We start from the raw sequence: 24,996 nt of genomic DNA on the forward strand, positions 1-24,996 counted from the left end.
GTTTCTTAAAACAATTCACTGAAAACAACATGTTGGGCGCAGAGTCACGCCCACCGCCGCCGAAGCGATATCACCTGAGAAATAGCCCTGACTTTTGTTATCACAAAAGCACAAGTTAACCTCTATATTCCCGTTTCTCAAAGGAAACTAGAATAGATAGTAAAATTCTTTTTTCTCAACGGAAACTAGAATAGAAAGTAAAATATTTCAACAAAGTGAAATATTCATTCTTCCTCTCATCAGTTCTAGGACCGAAATGTCAAGGGAACCTACAAACAATAGCCAACACCCAGAAAACAATAAAAACACGAAATTTACGTGGTTCGGCAAAATTGACTATGTCCACGGGAGGGATGAGGGGAGATTCCACTATGAGAAGAACATCGACGACTTGTACAATCCACAAACTCGTCTCAAAGAAAAGAGATCTGATTTTTACCCAAAAAAAATTAACCTCTCTTTTGTAGAATCTCTCTTTTTCTCTCGTCAATGTCTCTCTTTTAGATCTGAAAAAACTCTCTTTTGCTCCTCTAAAACCCTATGTTTTTACCCTGCAGGCGAAAAAACACCACTGTAAATTTCTTTTCATCTGCTTTTCCCCTTGGCTCGAAACCCTAGGAACACACTGATATTTGTAAGGGAAATTGGTGGGCCTCTCGGGTGAGCAGCAAACGCGTGAATGGACCTAGCTCCTCACGCGTAATATCTTCTCACATGGCACGTGGGTGGACCCCACTCACAATTATTCACCTCGTACATCATTTGATAAATCTCAAATTATGGACGAATACTAGAAGAACATCGCGAACATCACCAGAGAGATCTCCATCGGCCAAACCAATTGCGCCACTTTATCGCGGCTTCCTACGTACCCTCCACCGGGATCAAGCTAACCGTAGTTCAGATTTTATTCTCCATATAGTCTCCACCTCACCCCATCACCGTCCTGAAGGGCCATGCCCTCTTGGATAGTTCAACACGGGTTGATATGAAGCAACCTCTTGGACAGTTCAACACGGGCTGATATGAAGCAAGTCCAAGTAGTGCTTAAACTTGCTACATGTGACCACCTTGGTCAACATATCTGCTGGATTCTCATTCGTGTGCACCTTCATGAGATAAATATCACATTCCTCTATGACATCCCGTACAAAATGATACCTGACGTCGATATGCTTGGTACGAGCATGATGAACTTGATTCTTCGCCAAGTGAATCGCACTCTGACTGTCGCACCATAAGTTTACGTTCTCCTGCTCAATCCCCAAATCGTCTAGAAGACCCCACAACCACAATGCTTTCTTCACTCCCTCCGCCACGGCCATGTACTCGGCCTCTGTAGTAGAAAGTGTCATCACAGCCTGCAACATTGATGACTATATATTGCCAACTCATACTACTAAATTCATGACTATATAGGAGAGTAGTATGGAACTCATACATAGATTTAGCAAAATGTATACACCAAATCAATGCAACCAAACAAAGCTTTCACATTGTATATAGAAAAATATAGATAGAACAGCTTTTTACAGCTCAAAACCTGCAACTTACTGACCAATGGACCTTCCCGGACTTCACGCATATTGTTTTTGGTGACGACCTTACTACTATTAAGTAGGGATGAGCATGGTTCGGTCCAAACCGAAAAAACCGACCGAACCGATCCGAACCGACCCGGAAAAATCGGTTTTGTGAGTAGGGCGGTTCAGTTCGGTTTGTAAAATTTTCAACCCGAACCAACTCGAACCGACCGAATATAGTGCAATAATACCCATTCTGATCTCAAACCCTACCCAACACATCCTCAAAGAGTCAAAGACTCAAACCCTAAACTCATTTTCTGAATCATTATGAGTTAAAAACAATATCATTATATCAATATTTAATGCTTCATAATCTCCTACTTTGTTGATATATTTTTTTTTCTTTAACACAGTTTGTTGTTTGATAAGAAGTTTGATGAAGTTAGAACCGAACAAACCGAACCGAACTGCACCGAACCGACTTGCAACAGTTCGGTTCGGTTTTGAATTATAGGTGGTTCGGTTCGGTTGTTCAAATTTTGGTAAAAACCGAACCGAACCGACCGTTGCACACCCCTACTATTAAGGATTCATTGGATGTCTTAAATGATTTAGTGACAAATAAGTTTGTAAGAGCTAGCAAAGTACCAGCGATTGAAATATTGGAAATATAGAAATAAAATGAAGAAGTGGCGAGAGAAGTTCAGGAAATCAGTAGGAATTAGTCAGGCAGACTGGCGGTCGACTACGAGTCAGCAGTGGTCGACCGCGAACATGCACAGGAGAGCAGGAGGCTCTGGAGCTGAAGGCGGTCGACCGTGGCGGTCGACCACGCGGACCCTGCAGGCGATTTAACTCTCGGGAATTGGTTCGGTCGACCACCATGGTCGACTGTGAGTTTCCTGTAATCGATTTATTCTCTGTCGCGACCGCCGCGGTCGACCACCGCGGTTGATCGCGATCCCTGCACGGTCGACCGCGTAGCGGGTTTGCAGTTAGGTCAGTTATTTGACCCGGTTCGTTTTGAAGCTGATATATAACTCTAATCCTGATTAGTTAGGGTTAAGCAAGGATGTTTTTGAGCAGTTTTTGGGAGAGGATTGTTGCATTTAATTGTGAGAGATTTGTGAGAGATCTAGAACTTTGTTTTAGGGTTTGATCGATGAGATGTATAACTCTATTTGTATTCTCTTCATTTCTAATAGTAAGAACTCCCACATCCTTGCCCCCGTGGACGTAGGCAACTTACCGAACCACATTAAACTTATTGTCTTGCTGCGGTATTGTGTTTGACTTATTAGTTGTCACGCCCTGCTTCCTAAAATATCGGGGAATCGGAACGTGAACAAGCCCGCGATGTATTAGACTGAGGAGAAATAAGTACTAGACTCATTCTGCTCAATCTAATATGCTAAGCGTCAAGCAAATATAAAGCGAAGGCACAGGTTCCCGATCACAGTAGCGAGAATATAATAAACAGCTCAGAACAAAATAATACATATCACAACTGAAACATCATCCCAGACATAATATTCGGGCTAAACATGCCCTTATACAAAACTATCTGAATGAAATGCTGAAAAATATAAAATACAGCGATCCGACTGAAAATAAAAGTACTACAAAAGTAAAGTAGGGTCATTAACTAACTAAAAGAGGTAACTAAGCTTCGACTTGTTCTTCTGCTCCATCTGCAAAGCCTTCCTGCGGAGGATCCTCTGGCTCCTGTACTACTCTGAACTGTAACTTTTCGTCCTCTAAATCTGATGTACATCCCGAGAGAAAGGAGTACGTCAGCGTGTATGGCACATGACAAGATCCCAAAAGGAATAATAGAAACGGTCGAACGACCAATGCAATAATAGTAATAACAATGGAAACATGCAACTGAAATACTAATAATCTAAATATAATTTACTACTAGAATAAAATAATCAGAATAATCCAAAATCAATCGGTTAACGAGGCCATGCAGGTAGCGATCAGATTAATCATCCAAGTACAGAGTCATACACTAGATGGAATTAATATTTAAAAATCTATAATTCGAGACGTAGTACGTCGAGCGAAATAATCCAAACAAGGAAACCCTCATGTATATATCATATGTCTCAAATTGTAGATAATTAAATATTAATCCCGATCGATGTATGAAAAGAAATATAAATGGTCTTTATCTCACAACAACTCAAAATCATCCAAGTAACGATGTCGTGTAACTAGCCATTCTATAACAGGTCACTGGTACATATCTCACATAGAGTCAACGTTCCTGTCATCGGATAACTGACTGTTTACAAATCCCCTACGTGCATCCAATCCCGCTACACATGCGGCCTAGAGGACTACACACATTCTGTTTCTACCCGGTCCGAACTTCAAACAGGACTCGGGTGACGAAATAAATCCCCACTGACCAAATTGATGTACACACTTCACTTTAGCCCCGCAAACCAACCCTAGTGGTTGTTTTCGCCAAAAGTCGAATTTGTTGTCGAATTCATTATATCTTCGGTCGATTACAATAAATTCAAAAGTCGAATTTGTTGTCGAATTCATTATATCTTCGGTCGATTACAATAAATTCAAAGAAAACAGCCTTTTTATAAGACTCTTTTACACAACAAAAAGAAAATTACAACTCTTGAGAAAATAAACGCAGGATCGTTGTTTGGATCACTGCTTTCGTGGGATCTTTGCCTGTGGTGCGTTAGCCCGTGGACCACCAAATCACAGATTCTGATTGAATCGTGAGGGGTTTATGATTCTGACTTCGTTTATCGAAGTGAGAAATTGAAACGATATCTTATCGATGTAAGATAGTCGTTCTTCTTGAAATCAAGTCAAAGCCTGATTATCAAGGAGTGGCCGAAAGTTTAAGACCTTTGCTCTCTCTGCTCTGGATTGCTCTGAAGTGCTCAAAAATGATCAGCCCCTTGGAAAAATGGCCTTAGGAGGGTATTTATAACCTCCAAGAACAGTTGGCAGAAAACAGGTTCGCGAGACAGCTTTTGCTGTCTCGACGGGCGAGACAGTGTTTGCTGTCTCGGCCCGCGAGACAGTAAACGTTGTCTCGGAAATAGTAACTGTCAGGCAGTTTTTGTTTTAACTGCCTTCCCACGTTTCAAACTCCGTTATTTTGGCAGTTATCCACGTGATTCTCGCCCACGACGTTTCCCACGTTCTTGAACAGTTAGTGGCCACGTGTAGGGCAGTTACAAAGGTAGTTTTGACCATCTGAAAGCTGTCTCACGTGCGAGACAGTAAATTCTGTCTCGCACGGCGAGACAGCAAAGACTGTCTCGCGTGGGCGAGACAGTAAAAGTCTGTCTCGCCCGCGAGACAGTAAAGACTGTCTCGCACGGCGAGACAGTCAAGTCTGTCTCGCGTGCGAGACAGTAAAGACTTGTGTTTTTTTTTTTTGCCTTTTTGGATGATTTCCTCTTGAGCTGTATTTGGATATCTTTCAGCATTTTTTGACGCCTACAGATACCCCCTCCAAAGTATTCTAGACTCAATCTTTTATAGAGGAGTTTTGGGATGCTTTGGACAAGATAGATCTTACTTACGATCCTTTCAATGCTTGGTTGAGTAGATCGTTTATATTCTATCTCCTGGTCTCTTGTTTGTTGGTAGAGATGAACCCGATGATGGAGAGGAAGAATTTTATATTCTATCTCCTGGTCTCTTGTTTGTTGGTAGAGATGAACCCGATGATGGAGAGGAAGAATTTTATATTCTATCTCCTGGTCTCTTGTTTGTTGGTAGAGATGAACCCGATGATGGAGAGGAAGAATTTTATATTCTATCTCCTGGTCTCTTGTTTGTTGGTAGAGATAAACCCGATGATGGAGAGGAAGAATTTTATATTCTATCTCCTGATCTCTTGTTTGTTGGTAGAGATAAACCCAGAATTGGGGAGGAAGAATTTTATATTCTATCTCCTGATCTCTTGTTTGTTGGTAGAGATGAACCCGGAATCGGAGAGGAAGAATTTTATATTCTATCTCCTGGTCTCTTGTTTGTTGGTAGAGATGAACCCGGAATCGGAGATGAAGAATTTTATATTCTATCTCCTGATCTCTTGTTTGTTGGTAGAGATGAACCCGGAATCGGAGAGGAAGAATTTTATATTCTATCTCCTGGTACAAAGGAAATTTGAAGTGTGATTTCTATTCAGAGAATCTGTTTGACCAAGATGGGAATTTGAGACGATCCTAACTGTTTAAAGGTTTGATCGTTCAATTTGTGGACCTCTCGTTCATGGAACGAATCGAGAGGGGATTTTGGCTTTGGTCCTAACTGTTTAAAGGTTTGACCAAGATGGGAATTTGAGACGATCCTAACTGTTTAAAGGTTTGATCGTTCAATTTGTGGACCTCTCGTTCATGGAACGAATCGAGAGGGGATTTTGGCTTTGGTCCTAACTGTTTAAAGGTTTGACCAAGATGGGAATTTGAGACGATCCTAACTGTTTAAAGGTTTGATCGTTCAATTTGTGGACCTCTCGTTCATGGAACGAATCGAGAGGGGATTTTGGCTTTGGTCCTAACTGTTTAAAGGTTTGACCAAATGGGAATTTGAGACGATCCTAACTGTTTAAAGGTTTGATCGTTCAATTTGTGGACCTCTCGTTCATGGAACGAATCGAGAGGAGATTTTGGCTTTGGTCCTAACTGTTTAAAGGTTTGACCAAAATGAGAATTTTGTGAGAGAAGATTGATCTAAAGAGGTGATCGAATCTCATCTCAGCAAAAGAGTATTCGAAAGTCATAGTAGGAATTTAGTGTTTATCACTTTGTTCATAATGATCGGGGTTATCCCTAAGAATATTACATTTAACATTCTTCCGGGAACTTCCCGTTACATGAATTATCCACCCCCAGCTTTCTTTGCAAAACTAGGTGTAACGAGGAGTACGTTATCCTCAGTCGCATGTTCGGGTTATCCTTAAGAATATAAGATTCTCCAGGAACTTCCCGTTATATAAATCATCCACCCCCAGTTTCCTTTGTGAAACTGGGTTTAACATTGTACTTAGTTGGATAATCGAGAAACAATTTATACTCATGTGCTCTTTGGAGTGTGGGGAAACAGTTTATACTCGTGCACCCACTGGAGTAAGGGGATACAGTTAGGGGTGCCAAACGGTTCGGATAAATCCGAACCGATCCGCATCCGTATCCGAACGAATGCGGATATGGTAGGCTAAATTTGAAACCGGGCGGATACGGTAACGGATACGGATATGGTTTCGGATTTTTTTCGGATACGAATTCGGTAACGGATATGAGGATTGCGGATACGGATATCCGCAATGTAATAGTGATTCGGGTAATCGGGTCCTAATCTTATAGTTACAAACCCGCTAACCCAAAACCAAAACTAAAAAAAAAACCTAGGCCCTCACCCTCACTCAGCCCTCAGGAGTCAGGCCGCCTCCACTCTCAAATCTCGATCCAGTGCTACACACGGACCACACCTCCACGATTCTCACCTCTAGCGACGGCGGCGGGTCACAGCCGGCGATCTCACAGCCGGCGATCTCTTCTCCTCTACCTTCTCGCCAGTCGCCACTCGCCAGCCGGCGATCTCTTCTCCTCTACTCTCCTCTTTGAAGTGGTAAAAATTGGATTTTGTTGTTGTTGAGGGCTGATTCTTTTGATCTGTTACGCTTATCAATATAGAATTCAATTTTTTTTATCAAGATTTTGTTTATCAAGATTTTGCACATACATCAACTGTCCAGGGCACTTACTGTTGCGTTTATCAATATAGAGTTCAATTTTTTTGCTCAAAATCTTTATCTGCTTCATCTTAGGTATCCTTTGGAGCTGCGGAAGGAGAAATCTACTAAAGGCAAGGTACTATCTTGAAACATTTAATATAACCTCTGTTAAAAGTTAAAACTTTCAGGTATTAGGAAATGTTGTTATACCACTTTTCAAACAATGCTTCTCATGCTGAAATTTAGCTTATGGATTGGTTTTTGTTGCACAATACCCATCTTAGTCAGTGGAATGCGTATCTTTTTCTGTCAACTTCTAAACAGCCTTACTTACAAAAGAAAAAAAAATCACTGTTGAATATTTCTCACGGCCAAAATTTTTATGATGTGCACATTTACTAATATTCATCATGTAGTTGTCAAACAGCAGTGATCTTATATAGTTTACTATGATATTTCTAACCTATAAAGTTAGTTATCTGGCTTAATGATCATCATTCTTTAAAACAATTAAAAAATAGAAGTGGTTCTGCTGTGCAGACTTCAAAAGCTCAAGTTTATGTTACACATCTGTATGCGTGTTCTGTTACATTCTTTAAACTTGTTTATGGCTAGGGCTTCTCATATTCAGATGATTTGAGTACTAACATAGTTTGATTATTCACTTGTAATGATGTTTCTGAAATGTACGGCATTGAACCATTTAAGTTAGCTTTATGAATTGTCCTTGACAGGAGCTGCATTTCTTTCATGAAGTTTGCCTATGCTTTTGCCTTCAATTTTTAATTCATAGAACTTTGAAATTCTGGATATGATTGTTGTAGTTTGGTTACAATTCCTGACACTATTGTTTTAGTTGGGTTGTGCAACTGAAATTTGGATGAAGATTATATGTCTAATAAATTTGTGCTCAATTTTAGTTTTCAATTGATGGTTTTATATGAAGATTATATGTCTAATAGATTTATGTCGAATATCCGTTTATATCCGTGATCATATCCGATCCGATTCTCAAATATCCGAACCGTATCCGTTTCCGATAAATGCGGATATGGTTAAGGTTTTTTCTTACTGAGGGTGATCCGTATCCGTATCTGTATCCGTTTATAAAAAGCGGATATGGATATGGTAAACGTCATATCCGAACCGTATCCGCTCTGATAACACCCCTATCTGATACTGCAAAACAAATGTTAGCACATAATACACAACATATAATATTCGTTATCATCAAAACAAACTAATCTTGGGGTCAAGATTCCTAACAGTCTACACAAATACATCATTGGCAGAGTTACGAGACGTTTTGATGCAGACTCAGAGAGTAGTAACAAATGTCTCACAGCAATTGAGAGTACATGAGCAGATCTATTTCCACTTATGATTTGGAGTTAGCAGCAGTGGTATTTGCAATGAAGTCATGGAGACTTTACTTATATGAAGTACAATATGAATTATTCACGGACCATCAGAGTCTGAAGTATCTTTTCTCTCAGAAGGAACTCAACCAGAGACAAAGGAAGTGGATTAAGTTTACCAAGGACTACGAGTTCGCGATTCAGTATCATCCAGAAAAGGAAAATGTTGTAGCAGATGCCTTGAGTAGGAAGCGTCGACATCGGGTTTCAGCTTAGAAGTGCTCGTTGTATCGAGATATTCTCACCCTTAGTCAGTGTGATTTTAGACATGAGATTGGTGGAACCAGTGCATTATAGGGAGCTGTGTCATTGCAGCCAGCTTGGAGAGACAGAGTTGTCAGAACTCAGTTGGAAAACTATTGAATTCAAATCCAGAAGGAGGAAATTTCCAAAGCGCCTAAGACTGATTGGGCCGTTGGAGCAGATGGAAGTCTACGGATGAAGGATAGACTGGTTATGCCAACCAGTGCAGAGCTTAAGAGGGAGTTGCTAAATGAAGCACATCGTACTCAGTTCATAGTACATCCAGGGACCCCTAAGATGTACAAGGACCTAAAGAGACACCTTTGGATGGAGTGTTATGCGACGGAAGCGCTTGACAAAATTGTCGACTGACTCCCCGTCTTTTTGCCTCTCATCCAAAAGGGTTCCGATTGACACTTCGGTGTCATCATCAAAGAAATTGCTGAGGAATAAACTTTCCATGTCATCCCAGCAATTGACGCTCTCTGGCTTAAGCCGTCGGTACCAATCGAAGGCAGGTCCGCGAAGGGTGCCAACGAATGACCGGACCATTAAAGCCTCGTTTCCAGAGATCATGCCCAAATGAGACTTGAAATAAATCAAGTGCTGAATCGGCGAACTCTTCCCCTCAAACGGTGTGAAGTTAATCAGATTGAATTTGGTCGGGTATGGTATTGAATCCCATTCCCTCGGATAAGGACATGGAATACCCGTCTTCTTAACTTCTTGAGCCGTCATCAAAGCATTGATTTTGTCTTCAAGCTTTTGCATTTTCCCGTCATCGTCTTCATTTCTTTCTGAATGATGTCGAGTAAAGATAATTGGACCACCCCCAGTGAGAGGTGCTATTGAACCACCCCCAATATCGTTATTGGGAGGATCCGTTAAACCACCCCCAGCGTTATTGCCATTCTGGACTCAGCTCGCTGACTGGACTCAGGAGGTTGAGGTTGTTGAGTTAGCAATTCTCTCATTTGTTGAATAGCTAACTTCATCTCTGTCTTCACTTCAGCTCTAATTTCTTCACGTTGTTTTGCTAGAGCTTCTTGAAGTATTTGAGTGAACTGATCAGAGGTGATAGTGAGTACTTCTCTGGTTTGTCCTATGCTTGACATTGTATCATCAGAAGCAATGGCTGAACAAGTGTCCGATAATTCATCCTCTGATGACATCCTTTCATGCATTCTCTTGATAGCTCCTAGCCGGAGTCGAGATTTCCGTCGGGCAATTCTTGAATTGACTTTTCCTTCTGAGGAAAAGTCGGGTTTTGATTTACTCAAATGCCACTTAGACTTTCTTTTATCAGCCACGTTGATGGTGACTTCAGGGAATTCATCATCTTTGACAGCTGATCTTCTTTTGCGGAAATGTCTCGGCTTAGGTTTCGATAATACAGAGACTTTTCGTGGGATGACTTCTCGTTTGAAACAGTCACATTCTGATAATGCTGTTTTAACGAGTCGCGCACAGGAACAACGAGAGTTTATCTCTCGAATAACTCTCTTTTGAAAATTATTCACAACCTTAACTTGATGATACGATTCATCGGTATGATTGCCAAAAAATCGTATCGTCTGTTGGCATGATCTCCCAGGTATGACGATATCATTTGGTGAATGCGTCTTCTTCTGGGGGTATAAAACCTTGTTGGCATTCTCAGGACAATTTATTTTTGTCTTTGAGCGATCCAAGGTTATGTTGGGAGTCGCACGTCTAAAACCATCCATTTGCGGGTATGGGGTCTTAACGGGCTCCGAATGCTGATTTTGCATAAGTCCAGACTTCAGAATCCAAACTTGGCGGGGTTTTGGTGATTCTTTGGTCACCATTTCCTTCCTCCTTTCTCGTCTTTGTTGTAAGAGAGCATGGGCATGAACAGTGTTTGCACGACGTTTTTGTACACGTTCTTTGAGGGTCGAACGAGCCCTTTTGACGAGTGTCCATTCTTCCGTTGTGAATTGTGCAGAAACGTGAGTAGTTCGTCGTTGCGTTGAACAAACCACTTGTTGTTTCCTCGACTCTAAGTCCGCATAATAACGAACTCCGTCGGTTTGTTCAAATGCCTTAGCTATTTGACGAGCACGACACTGACGCTGTCTCTGACGAGCTCTTTTCGTCAATGTCGTCGGGCTTTGATTCGATGACTCTTCAATTAGATAAGAGCCATTTTGAGCAGAGGTGTTGCGAGTGAAATTCTCAGCAACAATCAAGCGAGAGTCTTCATTTTGTGCCTTCTTTGGCATGCAACTCTTCCTCAATTGTGAGATCCTCTTGTACTTGCGAGATAATGAAGATCTTGAAGAGGATGATGAGAGATATTCCTCAAACTTGGTTTGGTCGAATTCGTATTCGACCATGGATTCAACTGGAATCTTGATCGGTTGCGACACGACGGTCTCGGCACCGAGACCGTTGGCTCCCACTGTGGTCGCCAGTTTGTTTTCGCTAAAAGTCGAATTTGTTGTCGAATTCATTATATCTTCGGTCGATTACAATAAATTCAAAGAAAACAGCCTTTTTATAAGACTCTTTTACACAACAAAAAGAAAATTACAACTCTTGAGAAAATAAACGCAGGATCGTTGTTTGGATCACTGCTTTCGTGGGATCTTTGCCTGTGCCGGGAGCGCTTTGACTCGTGGACCACCAAATCACAGATTCTGATTGAACCGTGAGGGGTTTATGATTCTGACTTCGTTTATCGAAGTGAGAAATTGAAACGATATCTTATCGATGTAAGATAGTCGTTCTTCTTGAAATCAAGTCAAAGCCTGATTATCAAGGATTGGCCGTAAGATCAGCACCTCTGCTCTCTCTCTGCTCTGGATTGCTCTGGATTGCTCTGAAGTACTCACAATGATCAGCCCCCTGGAAAAATGGCCTTAGGAGGGTATTTATAACCTCCAAGAACAGTTGGCAAAAAACAGGTTCGCGAGACAGCTTTTGCTGTCTCGACGGGCGAGACAGTGTTTGCTGTCTCGGCCCGCGAGATAGTAAACGCTATCTCGGAAACGCGAGACAGTAAAGACTGTCTCGCACGGCGAGACAGTCAAGTCTGTCTCGCGTGCGAGACAGTAAAGACTTGTGTTCTTTTGCCTTTTTGGATGATTTCCTCTTGAGCTGTATTTGGATATCTTTCAGCATTTTTTGACGCCTACAGTGGCGACACCGACCACTTGTGCGAGTCTGGAAGATACATCAACAACCTTATCTGATCACATGAACATTGACTTTCTCATCCCAACTGTCTTGTATTTTCTAAGTCAACAACACACAAGTCTCTAGGTCTTATTCATATCACACTGGTCACTATAGTCATAAACTCCTAACGATTCTCAATCACAATAAGGAACAATCAATGCAACTAATCATGTACAATAATATCATAGCATATCAGCTAATCAAGTCTAAGAATTTGAATCATAAAATTGTTCGAAAATAATCTTCTAAAATAATAAATTTATTTACTTCAAAATAATTCCTTTTACAATTTAAATTCTTTTAATTTAATTTCAAAATAATCCTTTTTTCTAAAATAAGTTATTTTCTTATTATAATAATTCTAAAAATAATCTTTTGAAAGAATAAATTCAAAAATTCAAAAATAATCTTTTTATAAGATAAATTCTAATAGTCTATTTTCCCAAATAATTTCTTTTTTAAAATATTTATCATTCTAAAATGATTTCTTCCACAAGATAATTTCAAAAAAATTATTATAATTATTCTAAAATGATTTTTTTTCCAAGATAATTCCTTTTAAGTTATTATAATTTTCCTAAAATGATTTGTTCTCAAATAAATTCTTTTTAATTAATATAATTATCCAAAAATAATTCTGCTGCCGAGATAAATTCTTTTTAATTAATATAATTATCCAAAAATAATTCTGCTATAGAGAGAGAGAGAGAGAGAGACACGTGTGAGTGAGTGAATGACGTGGGGGGGGGGGGAGGAGGAGTTGTGAGATCATTCTTCTGCACGTTAGAGCAACTCCAATGGGGCTGCAAAACTCCATTTTGCAGCCCCATGGAGCTCCAACCGGACTCCAATTTTTGGAGTCCGGCTGCAAAAAAATTTCTTCGGCTGCATATTTGGAGTTTTTGCTCCAAATATGCAGCCCCCCTCCAAACAACTATTCCTCCTAAAAATTTACAATAATACCCTTCTAACTAACTAATTATTTTTAAATATTCAACTTAAAATCAACATAAGTTTATTTCTACTAATTATTTTTAAATAAAAATTTTACAGTTGGAAATTTTTTGTCGATACCTTCAAAATGAGACTAATATTGAATAATATTAATTGAAATATAAAATTTCAAGAACCAAGTAATTAAAAATGAAAAAGTTATTATTTCATTAGTAAAAAAAGTTACATAGCTTCATTTCCATGTCTTTCCCACAAATGTTCAATCAATGCATTTCGAAGTGCAAAATGAGCTTCTTTGTTTTTCAACCTCTTATGTCGAGCAAGAAGCCGTTGGAATCATTCAGTTTCCGTTATCTCCATATTTTCAGCATTCGGAATTGATTGTGGAGTTGAAATGACAACATCTTCTTGCTCGTCGCGTTCATCTTCGACAATCATATTGTGCATTATAATACAAGCAGTCATGATATCATGCAGAGTTCGTTTATCCCAAAAACGGGCTGGCCCCTTGATGATAGCAAATCGTGATTGGAGAACATCGAATGCCCGCTCAACATCTTTTCGACATGCTTCTTGCATCATTGCAAAATATTATTTTTTTTATCATCGGAATTAGAAATGGTTTGAACAAGTGTTGGCCATTTCGGATATATGCCATCGGCCAAATAATAACCGACATCATAATTTTTTCCTTGAATTGTGTAATGAGCAGGAGGAGCAATACCTTGTGATAGATTGTCGAACAAATTAGACGACTGCAATACATTAATATCGTTATTGGATCCTGGTAAGCCAAAGTATGCATGCCATATCCATAGATCATATGATGCTACTGCCTCAAAAATAATGGTTGGACCTCCATGACGACCTGAGTATTGTCCTGCCCATGCTGTTGGACAATTTTTTCATTGCCAATGCATACAGTCTAGACTTCCTAACATTCCTGGAAAACCTCTTTCTTCGCCCTTTTGCAATAACCTTGCAACATCGTCGACATTGGGAGTCCTCAGATATTCATCTCCATATACTTCTACAATTGCTCTGCAAAATCTCTTTAAACACACAATTGCAGTTGACTCACCGATCCTAACATATTCGTCAGTACTATCTGCTGATGTTCCATACGCCAACATGCGAAATGCCGATGTAACTTTTTGTAAAGTTGATAGCCCAAGTTTGCCGACACCATCCATCTTCTGTACGAAGAAGTTGTCATGATCACGTACCGCCTCAACTATACGAAGGAATAAACTCATGTGCATCCGGAACCTTCTACGGAATAGGTTTGCACCATATGTAGGGTTATCAGAAAAATAGTCATGGTAAAGTCGAGAATTACCTTCTTCCCTCCCGCGATTGATCACCAAATGACCAGGAACTGAGCCAATACGCTTTGGCCGCTCTGCCTCTTGAGAGAGATAAGTCATTATTTTACTATTAGAGGCATGTACGCGAGCTAAGAGTTCATCTTCCTTCTCCCATTGTGTCATATCTTCCTCCCAATCTTTAATGTACTGAGACCATATTTCGTCGTCAGAAGAAGAAGAAGAAGAAGAAGAAGATGGTAGTTGTGACGGTCCGGCTCCATAGTTCATTGATGAAGAAGTTATTTACCCAAACTGGCGGGCGAACCTGCAGGGGATGTATGGCTCGAGATAGCATGTAGGGCCCGTTCTCAGAATGTGATACCCCGGTCGGATATTCACCAACCAGCGAAAGGCACCACGGGTAAGGACCGTGTAGTGATCCGCCGTCGGCGCATCCCTGAGATATTCTCCATATCCGCCCCCGCTGAAATAAGGAAAAAAGCGGCGAAAATTATAATGCCCGAAGTGGGAGAGCGTCTTCCTTGCATCAGGGATGTCCTTGCATTTCCAGGAGCACCGCTCCAAGCGCTGGACGAAGGGGACGAACCTATCGCCCTGAGGCATCGCCGGGGCGCTCATCAAACATTCGCAGTGGTATACGAACCACGCCATCAAGTAGGTGTACGGTAGCCCCACCCTAGGATTGGGAGTTTTGATAACTACTCCTTCCCCCTCATCGAGGACCGACACGCGGCAGAATTGGGCCGCCAGAGTACGGAGCCCTCGATGAATGCACGCTATCGTCGCCGATACCAAGGAATAAGACTTCCCGTGAGCTAAGCAAACCGCCGGATACACGACCTCCACAGGAAGAGCCTCAAAGGAGTGAGTGGGGATTACGCACCTCTTCAACCATAACATGAGGTACCCCGCGAGCAACGCCTTCCCCGAGATGAGAAACCTCGCCTGATGATGGAATGAGTGGAGGACCGTACCAGGCTTAAATCCGCCCTCGTCGCGGTCAAGAGTCATGGTGCTTCCTTCTTTAGCTGTCCTCGCCTCCACTTCGGGCTGGTCGCACGCGCCTAACGGGAGAGCGGGCTTCCCCTTGACATCGTTCCCTGGGAACAGATAATCAGCCCAATTCTTGTGGCTGATCCCCGGGGTCTTCTTCTTCTTCCCTTTGTGATCCGATGCCCCTAAGGTACTCAGGCATATGTGGTAGTGGCAGAGTAACTCCCATAGAGTTTCAACCGCCAAAGGGGAATGGTTCGACAGCTGATCGATCTCATCTTGATCGGGGACATACTCCTCGTAAGGAAAGTCTCCCAGAGGCAGCCCCGACACGTCGTACATCTCGTGAGGGGTGATAATCAATCGAAACAAAATCCGCTGTAGGAGCAAAATCGCCCATCAAACAGAGGCGGGCGAAATCGCCTGTCGAAAGGGGGAACCCACTTCGAACGAGGTCTATCCGTACAGAGGACCCCCCCCCTCTAACAAGAAAGGGCCGAACTCGCCTATCGGAAAGGGAGTTCGCCTCCTTCCCGCTGAGGGATTCGCCCGCGGAGACAGTAATCATCCCCTAAGGGCAAATAGAGCAAACCTTGCCCCAAATCGGGGAAGCTACCAAGCATAGTGAACAACACTCATCTCCCTAAATCCGACACTTAAGAACCACAAGAGGTCGTCCAGCGAACCCATCGACGTACCTGGGTGCGACTCCAGAGCACTGTCAGGCATGCCGGCGGAGAGATGGTCGGAGTAACGTCCGGGGCCTGCACCCCTCACTTTGCACCTCTTAGATTTCGGAGCAATTGTAGGAGGAAGCGGGAATTCTTTCCGTGGAAGTTCCTTTCGAGATTTGAGAGCACGGTAACTCCCAAAAGAGGAAAATGACTGGTTTAGAAGGGCGGAGTTGCCCACGTGGCCACGACTGCCCTCGAAAGGCGAAAACCCTAACGGACAGAAGTCGTGGCCACGATCAAATTCGACGGCCTAGATCACCCTCGGTATATCGAAGGAACCGAGATTGGGGGTTGCATCCGACGGTTGAGTTCGAAAACCACGGCCACGATGCGTCGTGGGGCGAAACACACGAAAATCGTATTGTCAGGTCACGATCGCCACGACCCGACGAGACCGCGCCACCTTAGCTGGGAAGCACGAAGCTCTATCGGCAGACACGTGGCTCATCTCCCGTCAGAATCGGTTCCGCCTTAAAAGGGAGGGATTCCGCCTACAAATACTTGGCCTGACCCCACGAGTCGCGCGAAATTTGGCGCCCAAAGACTAATTTCGCCTTGGCGATTCATTCGCCCTCAAAGGTAAAATTACGAATGAAGCCCATAGATTGACCTCGCTTAAACGGTTAAACCCACGCCTCAGACGGCTAAGGGTTAGAGCAGAAATCTTAGCATTAAGCCTAAGAGAAACTGTTCAGCAACTCATCATACTGAGGAGAATAGTATGGCTAGCACTATTCAAACGGTAATCGGTAAAGGCACATCAAACCCGTTGATAGCTGAGGGTTTGCTAAAAATCCTAAAAGAAATCAAATGCGCTTGCTTCGCCAAGAATTTCTTTATTCAAAGTATCCCAGACCACACGCAAGCCAGTTTAGGTCTGAAAACTTTGAAGGGGGTCTTGTAGACGGTAAAAAAATACCTCTGATGAGCCTACAGCTAAAAGAAATCAAATGCGCTTGCTTCGCCAAGAATTTCTTTATTCAAAGTATTCCAGACCACACGCAAGCCAGTTTAGGTCTGAAAACTTTGAAGGGGGTCTTGTAGACGGTAAAAAAATACCTCTGATGAGCCTACAGGAAATTCGCCCACAAGAAGTCGCCTGCCTAAACCGCATGACCGTCAAATGTGCTCGGTTCCAGATTCGCTTGAATAATCGACTCGCTCGCACGAGTTGAGATTAGTTGGAATAGCGGAAGTTCGCCTTTCACGCAACTCGCCCGCCCGAGTCCAAAGACGAATCCGCCTGCAAACCTCAAGGCCACTAGCACAGCTGAGTATCCGCTACCCCACGTGCTGGGCCGGGCCATCCCATCTCTCTCGACCCGAAGGGAGAGAACACGATACCCCCAGACCGTCAAACGGTCGCTCACAGTACGAAGGCCTAGACAGGTGTCGAGTCAACCTGAGCATTCATAAATGCGACTCACCTCAGCTGTCTGGGTCAAGAGCTGGATCCGCCGGCACTCGGTAGGTTGGCTAGACCCACTCGAGTACTGTGCACCTACTTCGTCGCCTCTCCTGACCGGAAAGGAGAAAGCACCGTGCTCAAAGCACGCCGGGCGGTCACGCACAGTACGAGTGATCGGACAGACACCTCATCGATCTGCGAACTCATAAATGCGGTTCATTAATGATGGTCAAGTCCACTCGGATAGAAGACGGCCGTTGCCTCATATACAAGGATGGGCCTTCCCATTTTAGGTGACAGACATAAAGCACAATCCCTCGAATGATCATTCATGGTATCGAGGAACAGCTAGACGTCTCTGAAGGAGATATGGTCACATCCCATAATTCAAGGATGAGTCAAGCTGTCCCTCTTCCATTTAAAAGCCCCTTTCCAGCGCACTGGAGGAGAGGTCACAAACTTAGAGAAAAGAGTTGAGACCAAGCTCTCTGCATAATCTTTGCATTGCAGCATCACGGTTTAGTTCTGAGCTCCGACCACCGACGAACTAAGCAGACCCAAACTCTCTCGAGTTGAGCTTCTACTGCGAACTGAAGCTCTCCAGCAACTTCGATCGAACGGTCCAAGGGAAGCAGACTCGACACGAGCATCGAGCGAAGCGTCCTATAGCCACCTAAAGTCCCCACACAAAACAAAGAGGGCATTCCCTCTGCTTCTGTTGTAACCATTTGATTATTAGTTTGTAATAAGCTTTCTTATTAATACAAACGAGCACTCCCTGTTTTCGGGAAATCAAATTTACACCATACAGAAGATGGCGACCACAGTGGGAGTAGCTGTTTCATCGAGTGAAATGGTGGTGGCTCAGTTCGATGAGGTTGCTGTTAGGACAACCGTGGAGTCCCTAGAAATCGAGTTCGACCAAGCCAAGTACGAAGAGTACTTGTCTTCCTCCTCCTCTGGTGGCGATGCGTCCCGCAAGCGCCACAGAGTCGTGCGCCGAGGCCGACCTCAAACGGTCAAAGCCTCTACGCCTGAGGGTTCCACCCGAGTCTCATCGGGGGAACCCACATCCTCGCAATCGATCAAGGCCAACCCAGAGATCGAACGCAAGGGACAAGGGTCTGCCAAATGGGTCGCCAAGCGATCCCCGCAGACACTTACCCCGAAGGGAACGCCGGTTCACTCCGGCACAAACAACACTGCCTTCTCAGGTCATATCCCTGATGCGAATAAACCCAAGTAGGCGAATCCTCGAAGGCTGGCGAGCCTCGCCATAATCATTTGGCGGATAAACGTAAAGGAAAGGAAATAGGCGGTTCCTCCCGAACCCGCTCTTCTAAACATAGGGTTGAAACCCGCCCACGTACTGGAGTTCGCTCAAACGCGAAGACTCGCCAGTCAAGGCGAGATCGCCCGACTCCAGCACCAAAGCATTCCACCCAACGCGCACCAGAGAGAGCGCCCAAAAATCTCTCGTCGGCTCACCAGAGCGACTCTTCTGAGGCCGGGGGTTGTCACCAACCACCCGTAGAAGACCTCAGAGAATTCTTGACTCGCAAACGTACTATCCATGAGTTGAGTCCTCAGTGCCACTGTGAGAGACTCATCCACACGGTCCTCGCCGACTGCCAATGCGTCTGAACGGCGAAACCTTCGGTGTTCGAGAGACTTTCTCAACAGTCCTCTCGACCAAGGCCCTCCCGTCAAAGACGCCGTCACCAGAAAAGACGCGCTGCTGACGACCTGGAGCTCTCATCCGCCACAGTTAACATGACGGACAAGGGGAAGGTGGTACTCTCTGACTCGCCAGACTCGGACTCCGTCCTGAGACCTAACACTCGGTTCGCTCGACGCCGGCAGGAAGGCATATTCCAGCGAACCCGTAGTCGCAGGGGGGCAAGTATTGGGTTTGACTATTCCACCTTAGTACCTCCCTCCTGCGGCGCAGACGAGGTTCATTCGGCGGCGGCCACATCCCAGACCTCGCGCTCAAGTCAAGACGCGCAGGCGAGAGTGCACATGACCGGACTCGATACCGAGCAAACAATGGCCCAAAAGCTGGAGGAACAGCAGGCGACCATCGACTCTCTGAGAGAGATGATGGAGCAACTGCTGAACAAGAAGAAGAAGAAGAGGACCCAACGCCCCTTACCCCGGCAAACTAGGGATAAAGAGTGGGTACCCCCTCCCCGTCCAGCGGCTGAGACGGAGGATGATCGACAGTCCGATTACTCCTCCAAAACATCGATAGGAACGTCGCACACCGCGGATAGCACCCGTGACAAAAGATTCGACTAGTTCCAGGACCAGCTGAACGCGCTGAAACTCCAGCAAAACATGAACAAGCTGGGGGTGGTACGTCCCTATCCCATCGAATGGGACACGGTCCCATACCCAGCAAAGTTCAAGCCAAACAGCTTGGTACAGTTTGATGGCAAGGGATCACCTTCTCAGCACATCTACTATTAAAATTGAAAACAAGATGTACTAACTAGAATGATGTTATAGAAAAATAATCTTGATAAAATTTGTATCAATTCATAAAGGATGAAAACATGAAAGTCTATGAAAGAGAATCATGAAAAAAAATATGAATGATAAGTTTTCAAATCAAATACCAAGTATAAAATTGTTTTCAATTTTGTTTATAAAACTTTAAATAAAAACATCTTTAAGAACATGAAAAACTAAAAAACTAAGGAACCATTCTTAAAGATTAAACATGTTTTGGTACCCAATTATTCTTGGTACCAAAGAGTCTAGGGACATGACCCTTATCATTTAAGCTTAAAGCCCTAGGGTTATGATCCCTTTTGGGCACATTTTGTGCACGGATCCAGTCATAGCAATAATTATGCAAATGACCCATTCGATTACAATAAGTGCAATGAAGATGATACATTTGTTTATGTTGACCATGTGGATGTGCACGTGGAACATTTGCAAATAAAGATGGTCTTTTAAAATTGTTTTGCAAATGTGAAACATTTTTAAACGAAGATAGTTCTTTTGGAACAACTTACGATTTTGAAATATTTTGTAAATCAAAGCAAAATTTCGCTAAGTGTCCAAACCTACCACAAACACTACACATAAACTTTTGTGGTCTATTAGAAACATTTGGCAAATGTGAAATCCTTTTTAAGTCAAAGCAAAAGTTTGCCAAATGGCCAAAACGACCACAATGATCACATTTAAACACACTAGCATGCTTATGATGAGAAAATGATGCATATGCATGTGTGTGTGATGATGAAGCTTGATGGGATGCACAAACATGATTAGGCTTGTTAGGCTTTTGTGCATTATAACAAAATTTAGCAACATGGCCTTTACGACCGCAAATAGAACATTTGTAAATTTTGTTATACTTGTGTGCATAGTAAATAGGTTTCTTGGAAACATTTTTGTGGGACTTTGCACACAAGTCCATAAGCTTGTTGTTATTAACAATGCAAGTTTTTAATGTTGAATCTAAAGTGGATATTCTATTTCTAACTTGATTCAACTCATCATTTTTCACATAAGCATTGTTATTAGAAGTAGAACATGTAGACTTCCAGGCTGATTGATCCGGACCTTCTAGAGCGATATGATAGTTTTTCTACTCCTGACTCGACGGGGTCGAGGTCTCTCCCAACTAGGGAGAATGATGCGGATATCCAGGCACACGCACAGGATTTTCGGCATGTCTATCAGCGCAGGAGACGACGTGCTTCAATTTTGCATTGGATTCCCACTAATAGGGCAATGGGAAAAACAGTTTTCACGCAAGATCTGTAGATTTCTATTAAAAAAAAATCTGTAGCAAATCATATGCGAAAGCACAATATGTTGCTATATCAATTTTAAATTACTGCAGTTAATAAAAGTAAACATAAATAGCTTATTATTGTAATTTAATTATTAAATTAGTATGAAAATTCTTTCTCTGAGTACTTGGTGTGTGAAACCAAATATTAAATCTAGGTGTGCGACACCCTAGCTTTTTTATCCCCGCTCCCATTCAAATCCAACCATTCAATATCCCTACGAATACATCCCAATCAGTCATTACAAAAAGAAAAGAAAAAAAACCCTAGTTGTTTCCCGTAGCTTTTCTCCTCTTCCCAGCCGCCAGGCCACCACCCCTTCTTCCCCTCCTCCCCCGAACAGCGCCTCCCCCTCCTCATCAGAGACGCCCGCGCGCCTCCCACTCCAGCGTCTCCTTCCAGCCGAGGCCCCCACCAGCACCAGCTCCTCCTAACAGCGACCTGTGCCGCCTTTAGTTGGTGAAACATCGCTAATTTCAATGAGGGTAAAAAAACGATTCAGAACTACAGTTGCAATTTAATTCAATATTAAGGAATTTTGAATCTATTTCCTACACGATCGTGATTTAGTTGGTGAAACATCGCTAAGTTCAATTAGATTGTTGATCTTCTGAATACACGCATTTTGTTTCACATCAGAGAGCCATATGAGTAGCCAATTTGCTCAAAGCTGCAGAAATCGCTTTCCCTAATTTTAGTTAATGAGTCATGCAGCAGTGTGTTCTGGCTTTGTAGGTATCAATCAATTATCAGACTTTCACTTCGGTCCAGTGTATTGTATTGTTGCATAGCAGCAACTTTTACTTCATATTCATGGGAGTATTAATTTATTTACAACATCGAATCAATTGGTTCATGAAATTGCGCTCACTTTGAAAAGATTGAAAGTGTTTGTTCTTGTATTAGCTGCCAAGTAAATTGGTTCATGAAATTGCGCTCACTTTGAAAAGATTGAAAGTGTTTGTTCTTGTATTAGCTGCCAAGTATTTGATATTTACCCTCAGCTGTTCTTGCTTAAAGATTGAAAGTGTTTGTTCTTGTATTAGCTGCCAAGTATTTGATATTTACCCTCAGCTGTTCTTGCTTTAAGAATATGTTCACTGATTACATGCTTGCTATGTTGCCTAGACACGGGTACGGGTGCGGGTGCGGGATACGGTAAATTTGTAAAAAGTAGGGTACGGGGACACGGCTGTATATATATATAAAATAATTCACTTTAGATCAATATTGAATTAAATACCTATTATATTTTCATATTTTTTTTTTGTTATGTAAAGGAAAGTGCATGTTGCAGGTGTGAATTAAGACATTGGGATGACAATGATCTCTTGGAAAATTGAAGACAATAATGCTAAAGAATGCAAGAAAGAGAAGATGAACATATAGAAAAATAGATTAATTTTTATGTTATATTATTATGTAACCTTGGCTTGTATAATCAATGACAAATGTAAGTTATGTAACTGATTTGAAGATAATACTAAATTCTAATTTTCATTACTTTCATCTTGAGCATATAAAAATACAAGCCTATCTCGCAAAACAAGAGTTAAAAATTACAAGCATACATTCACAAGTTACAATATTGTTGAAATGGAAGGTAAATATTACAATTATACAAAATATTACAAAATATAATACCCAAAATATTACAAGTTACAATATTGTTAAAATGAAAGGTAAATATTACAAGTATACAAATTATTACAACCATAACCCAAATTTTTATTTACAAATGTCACCCGTATAAATAGCTAAGAGCAGCGCCTCTCCCCCTCAGATCCGACTCTAGGGTTTCTCCTTTAGCCTCCTCTCCCCCTCAGATCCGACTCCTCCCTCTCCTCTAGAGCGCCTCCTCCCTCTCTCCTCTAGGGCAGACTCCTCCAGATCCGACTCCTCCCTCTGTCCTCCAGATTCGACTCCCTCGAAGCTGGTCGTTCACTCCTCCCTCGAAGCTCGTCGCCGACTCCTCCCTCGAAGCTCTCTGCTGGCGAAGGCTCTGGAGATTTGTTTCATATTCTCTGGTTTTTTTCAATTAAACCTAAAAGACCCTCAACACATATGAGAAATAAATAAGGGGAGAGGGGATCTCCTCGTCGAAGTCCTCTTGTGGGGAAGAAGGTTCAAGAGGGAGATCCGTTAAGGAGGACCGAAAAGGATACAGAGGTGATGCATTTCATGATTAAATTGAGTCATTGTTCGTTGAACCCCAATTTCAACATGATAGCATTGAGAAAATCCCAATTTCTTTAATAGATAGATGTTAAATATATGAATTAGCTATTGATTTTAAGGGGCATATTTGAAGTTTTTGAAACTCTTAGGATCTATTTGCAAAAGTTTATAGAGTTATTTGCAATTTAAAAAAATTTCAAGCATCTGTTTGCAAATTTTTTATGGTTTATTTGTGATTTCTGAAATTTCAAAATTTTCATGATTTATTTGCAATTTTTAAATTTTTTTAAAGCTTGTTTGAAAAATTATTAGTGGATGTTTTTTTTCTCTGAAAAAGCAAGCTTTTATGTGAAGATAAAAACATACTTGTTGGTTTTCTATTAAACTTAACAAGTAATTGATATCGTTAATATATGTCTATTACAATTCTCTACTAATTCATATATTTAACATCTATTTGTTAACTTTTACTTGTTGGTTTTGCATTTTAAGGTTATGTGGAATTTATTTTGAGTTGGTGCTTGGAAAGTCAAATAAGTAATTGTAAGGTTCATTCTAAACTGTGAAGGATCAGCTTGAATCTTAGCAATCAGAGGTTAAATTTACTCATTATATGTTACGTTTATATCACAAATGTTAAATTTATATAGCACATGTTAAATTTAAATATTAGTTGTTAAGTTTATTTTAGTTGATTGTTAAGTTTAGAATACTGTTAAGTTTACCAATTGATTATTAAATTTATGGTCATTAATCTTTATTTATTTTCAACTCACAATTCCACTCAGACTTAGCGATCCCTCCTCGGTAGTTCCTTTTAAACAATATGGATCTCATTTAAAATTTAACATCTTCCTTCCGTAAGAATAAAACCAAATAACCCGTTGATAATCCCTCATACCCATTGACAGACACCAAATTTTCAACTTAAGAGCCCTCAAATTATATGGATCCATAAGCAAAATTCCTCATCATGTCACCCCTATGAGAGAGAACAAGTTTGTCACTATGAGATGAACACCTCAAATTTTTTGTTCATGATTACTGTTGAAAACACTGTGAGTTTTTCCATTTATTATGATTATTGTTTAAGTAAATATCTATAAAATCAAATGGCACATAGATTCCACAAAATTCCTCACTCTTGACACTTAAATACCTTGTGTTGTGTTTCGCGACGCATAAATATTCAAAATTTTTCTTCCGTTAAAATCGCGACACTTAAATACAATTGATCCGCGATTGATTTTACCCTCTCCACCCAAAATCAACGCTCACAAAATCCCCTGGCCTCCTCTCGCTCGCTCCCTCGAGATATTTCCCCAAACACCCCCCCTTCCGTTAAAATCGCGACACTTAAATACAATTGATCCGCGATTGATTTTACCCTCTCCACCCAAAATCAACGCTCACAAAATCCCCTGGCCTCCTCTCGCTCGCTCCCTCGAGATATTTCCCCAAACACCCCCC

The 24,996-nt window shown here is 41.9% G+C and overlaps 1 protein-coding gene and 1 long non-coding RNA gene across 2 annotated transcripts; one reads left to right on the top strand and one right to left on the bottom strand.

Moving 5' to 3' along the window:
- On the top strand, positions 7,058-7,389 carry LOC109822627. The gene is made up of 2 exons (XR_002242195.1): positions 7,058-7,148; positions 7,348-7,389. It is a non-coding gene; the product is annotated as an uncharacterized LOC109822627 (long non-coding RNA).
- On the bottom strand, positions 13,407-14,665 carry LOC109821936. Its single transcript, XM_020388093.1, has 3 exons — positions 14,023-14,665; positions 13,795-13,959; positions 13,407-13,642 (listed from the first exon to the last, which is right to left on the bottom strand). The coding sequence occupies exons 1-3, from the start codon at positions 14,663-14,665 to the stop codon at positions 13,407-13,409; spliced, it is 1,044 nt and encodes a 347-aa protein (XP_020243682.1).

This window comes from Asparagus officinalis, chromosome 8 (genome assembly GCF_001876935.1).
Source record: "Asparagus officinalis chromosome 8, Aspof.V1, whole genome shotgun sequence".
NCBI classification, from domain to species: Eukaryota; Viridiplantae; Streptophyta; class Magnoliopsida; order Asparagales; family Asparagaceae; genus Asparagus; species Asparagus officinalis.

Coding starts and splice junctions, on each gene's coding strand:
- LOC109821936 (XM_020388093.1), bottom strand. CDS start 14,665: ATGAACTATGGAGCCGGACCGTCACAACTACCATCTTCTTCTTCTTCT. Junction 13,960..14,022: donor GCAAAAGGGCGAAGAAAGAG/GTTTTCCAGGAA, acceptor ATTGTCCAACAG/CATGGGCAGGACAATACTCA. Junction 13,643..13,794: donor GTTCGACAATCTATCACAAG/GTATTGCTCCTC, acceptor CAATGATGCAAG/AAGCATGTCGAAAAGATGTT.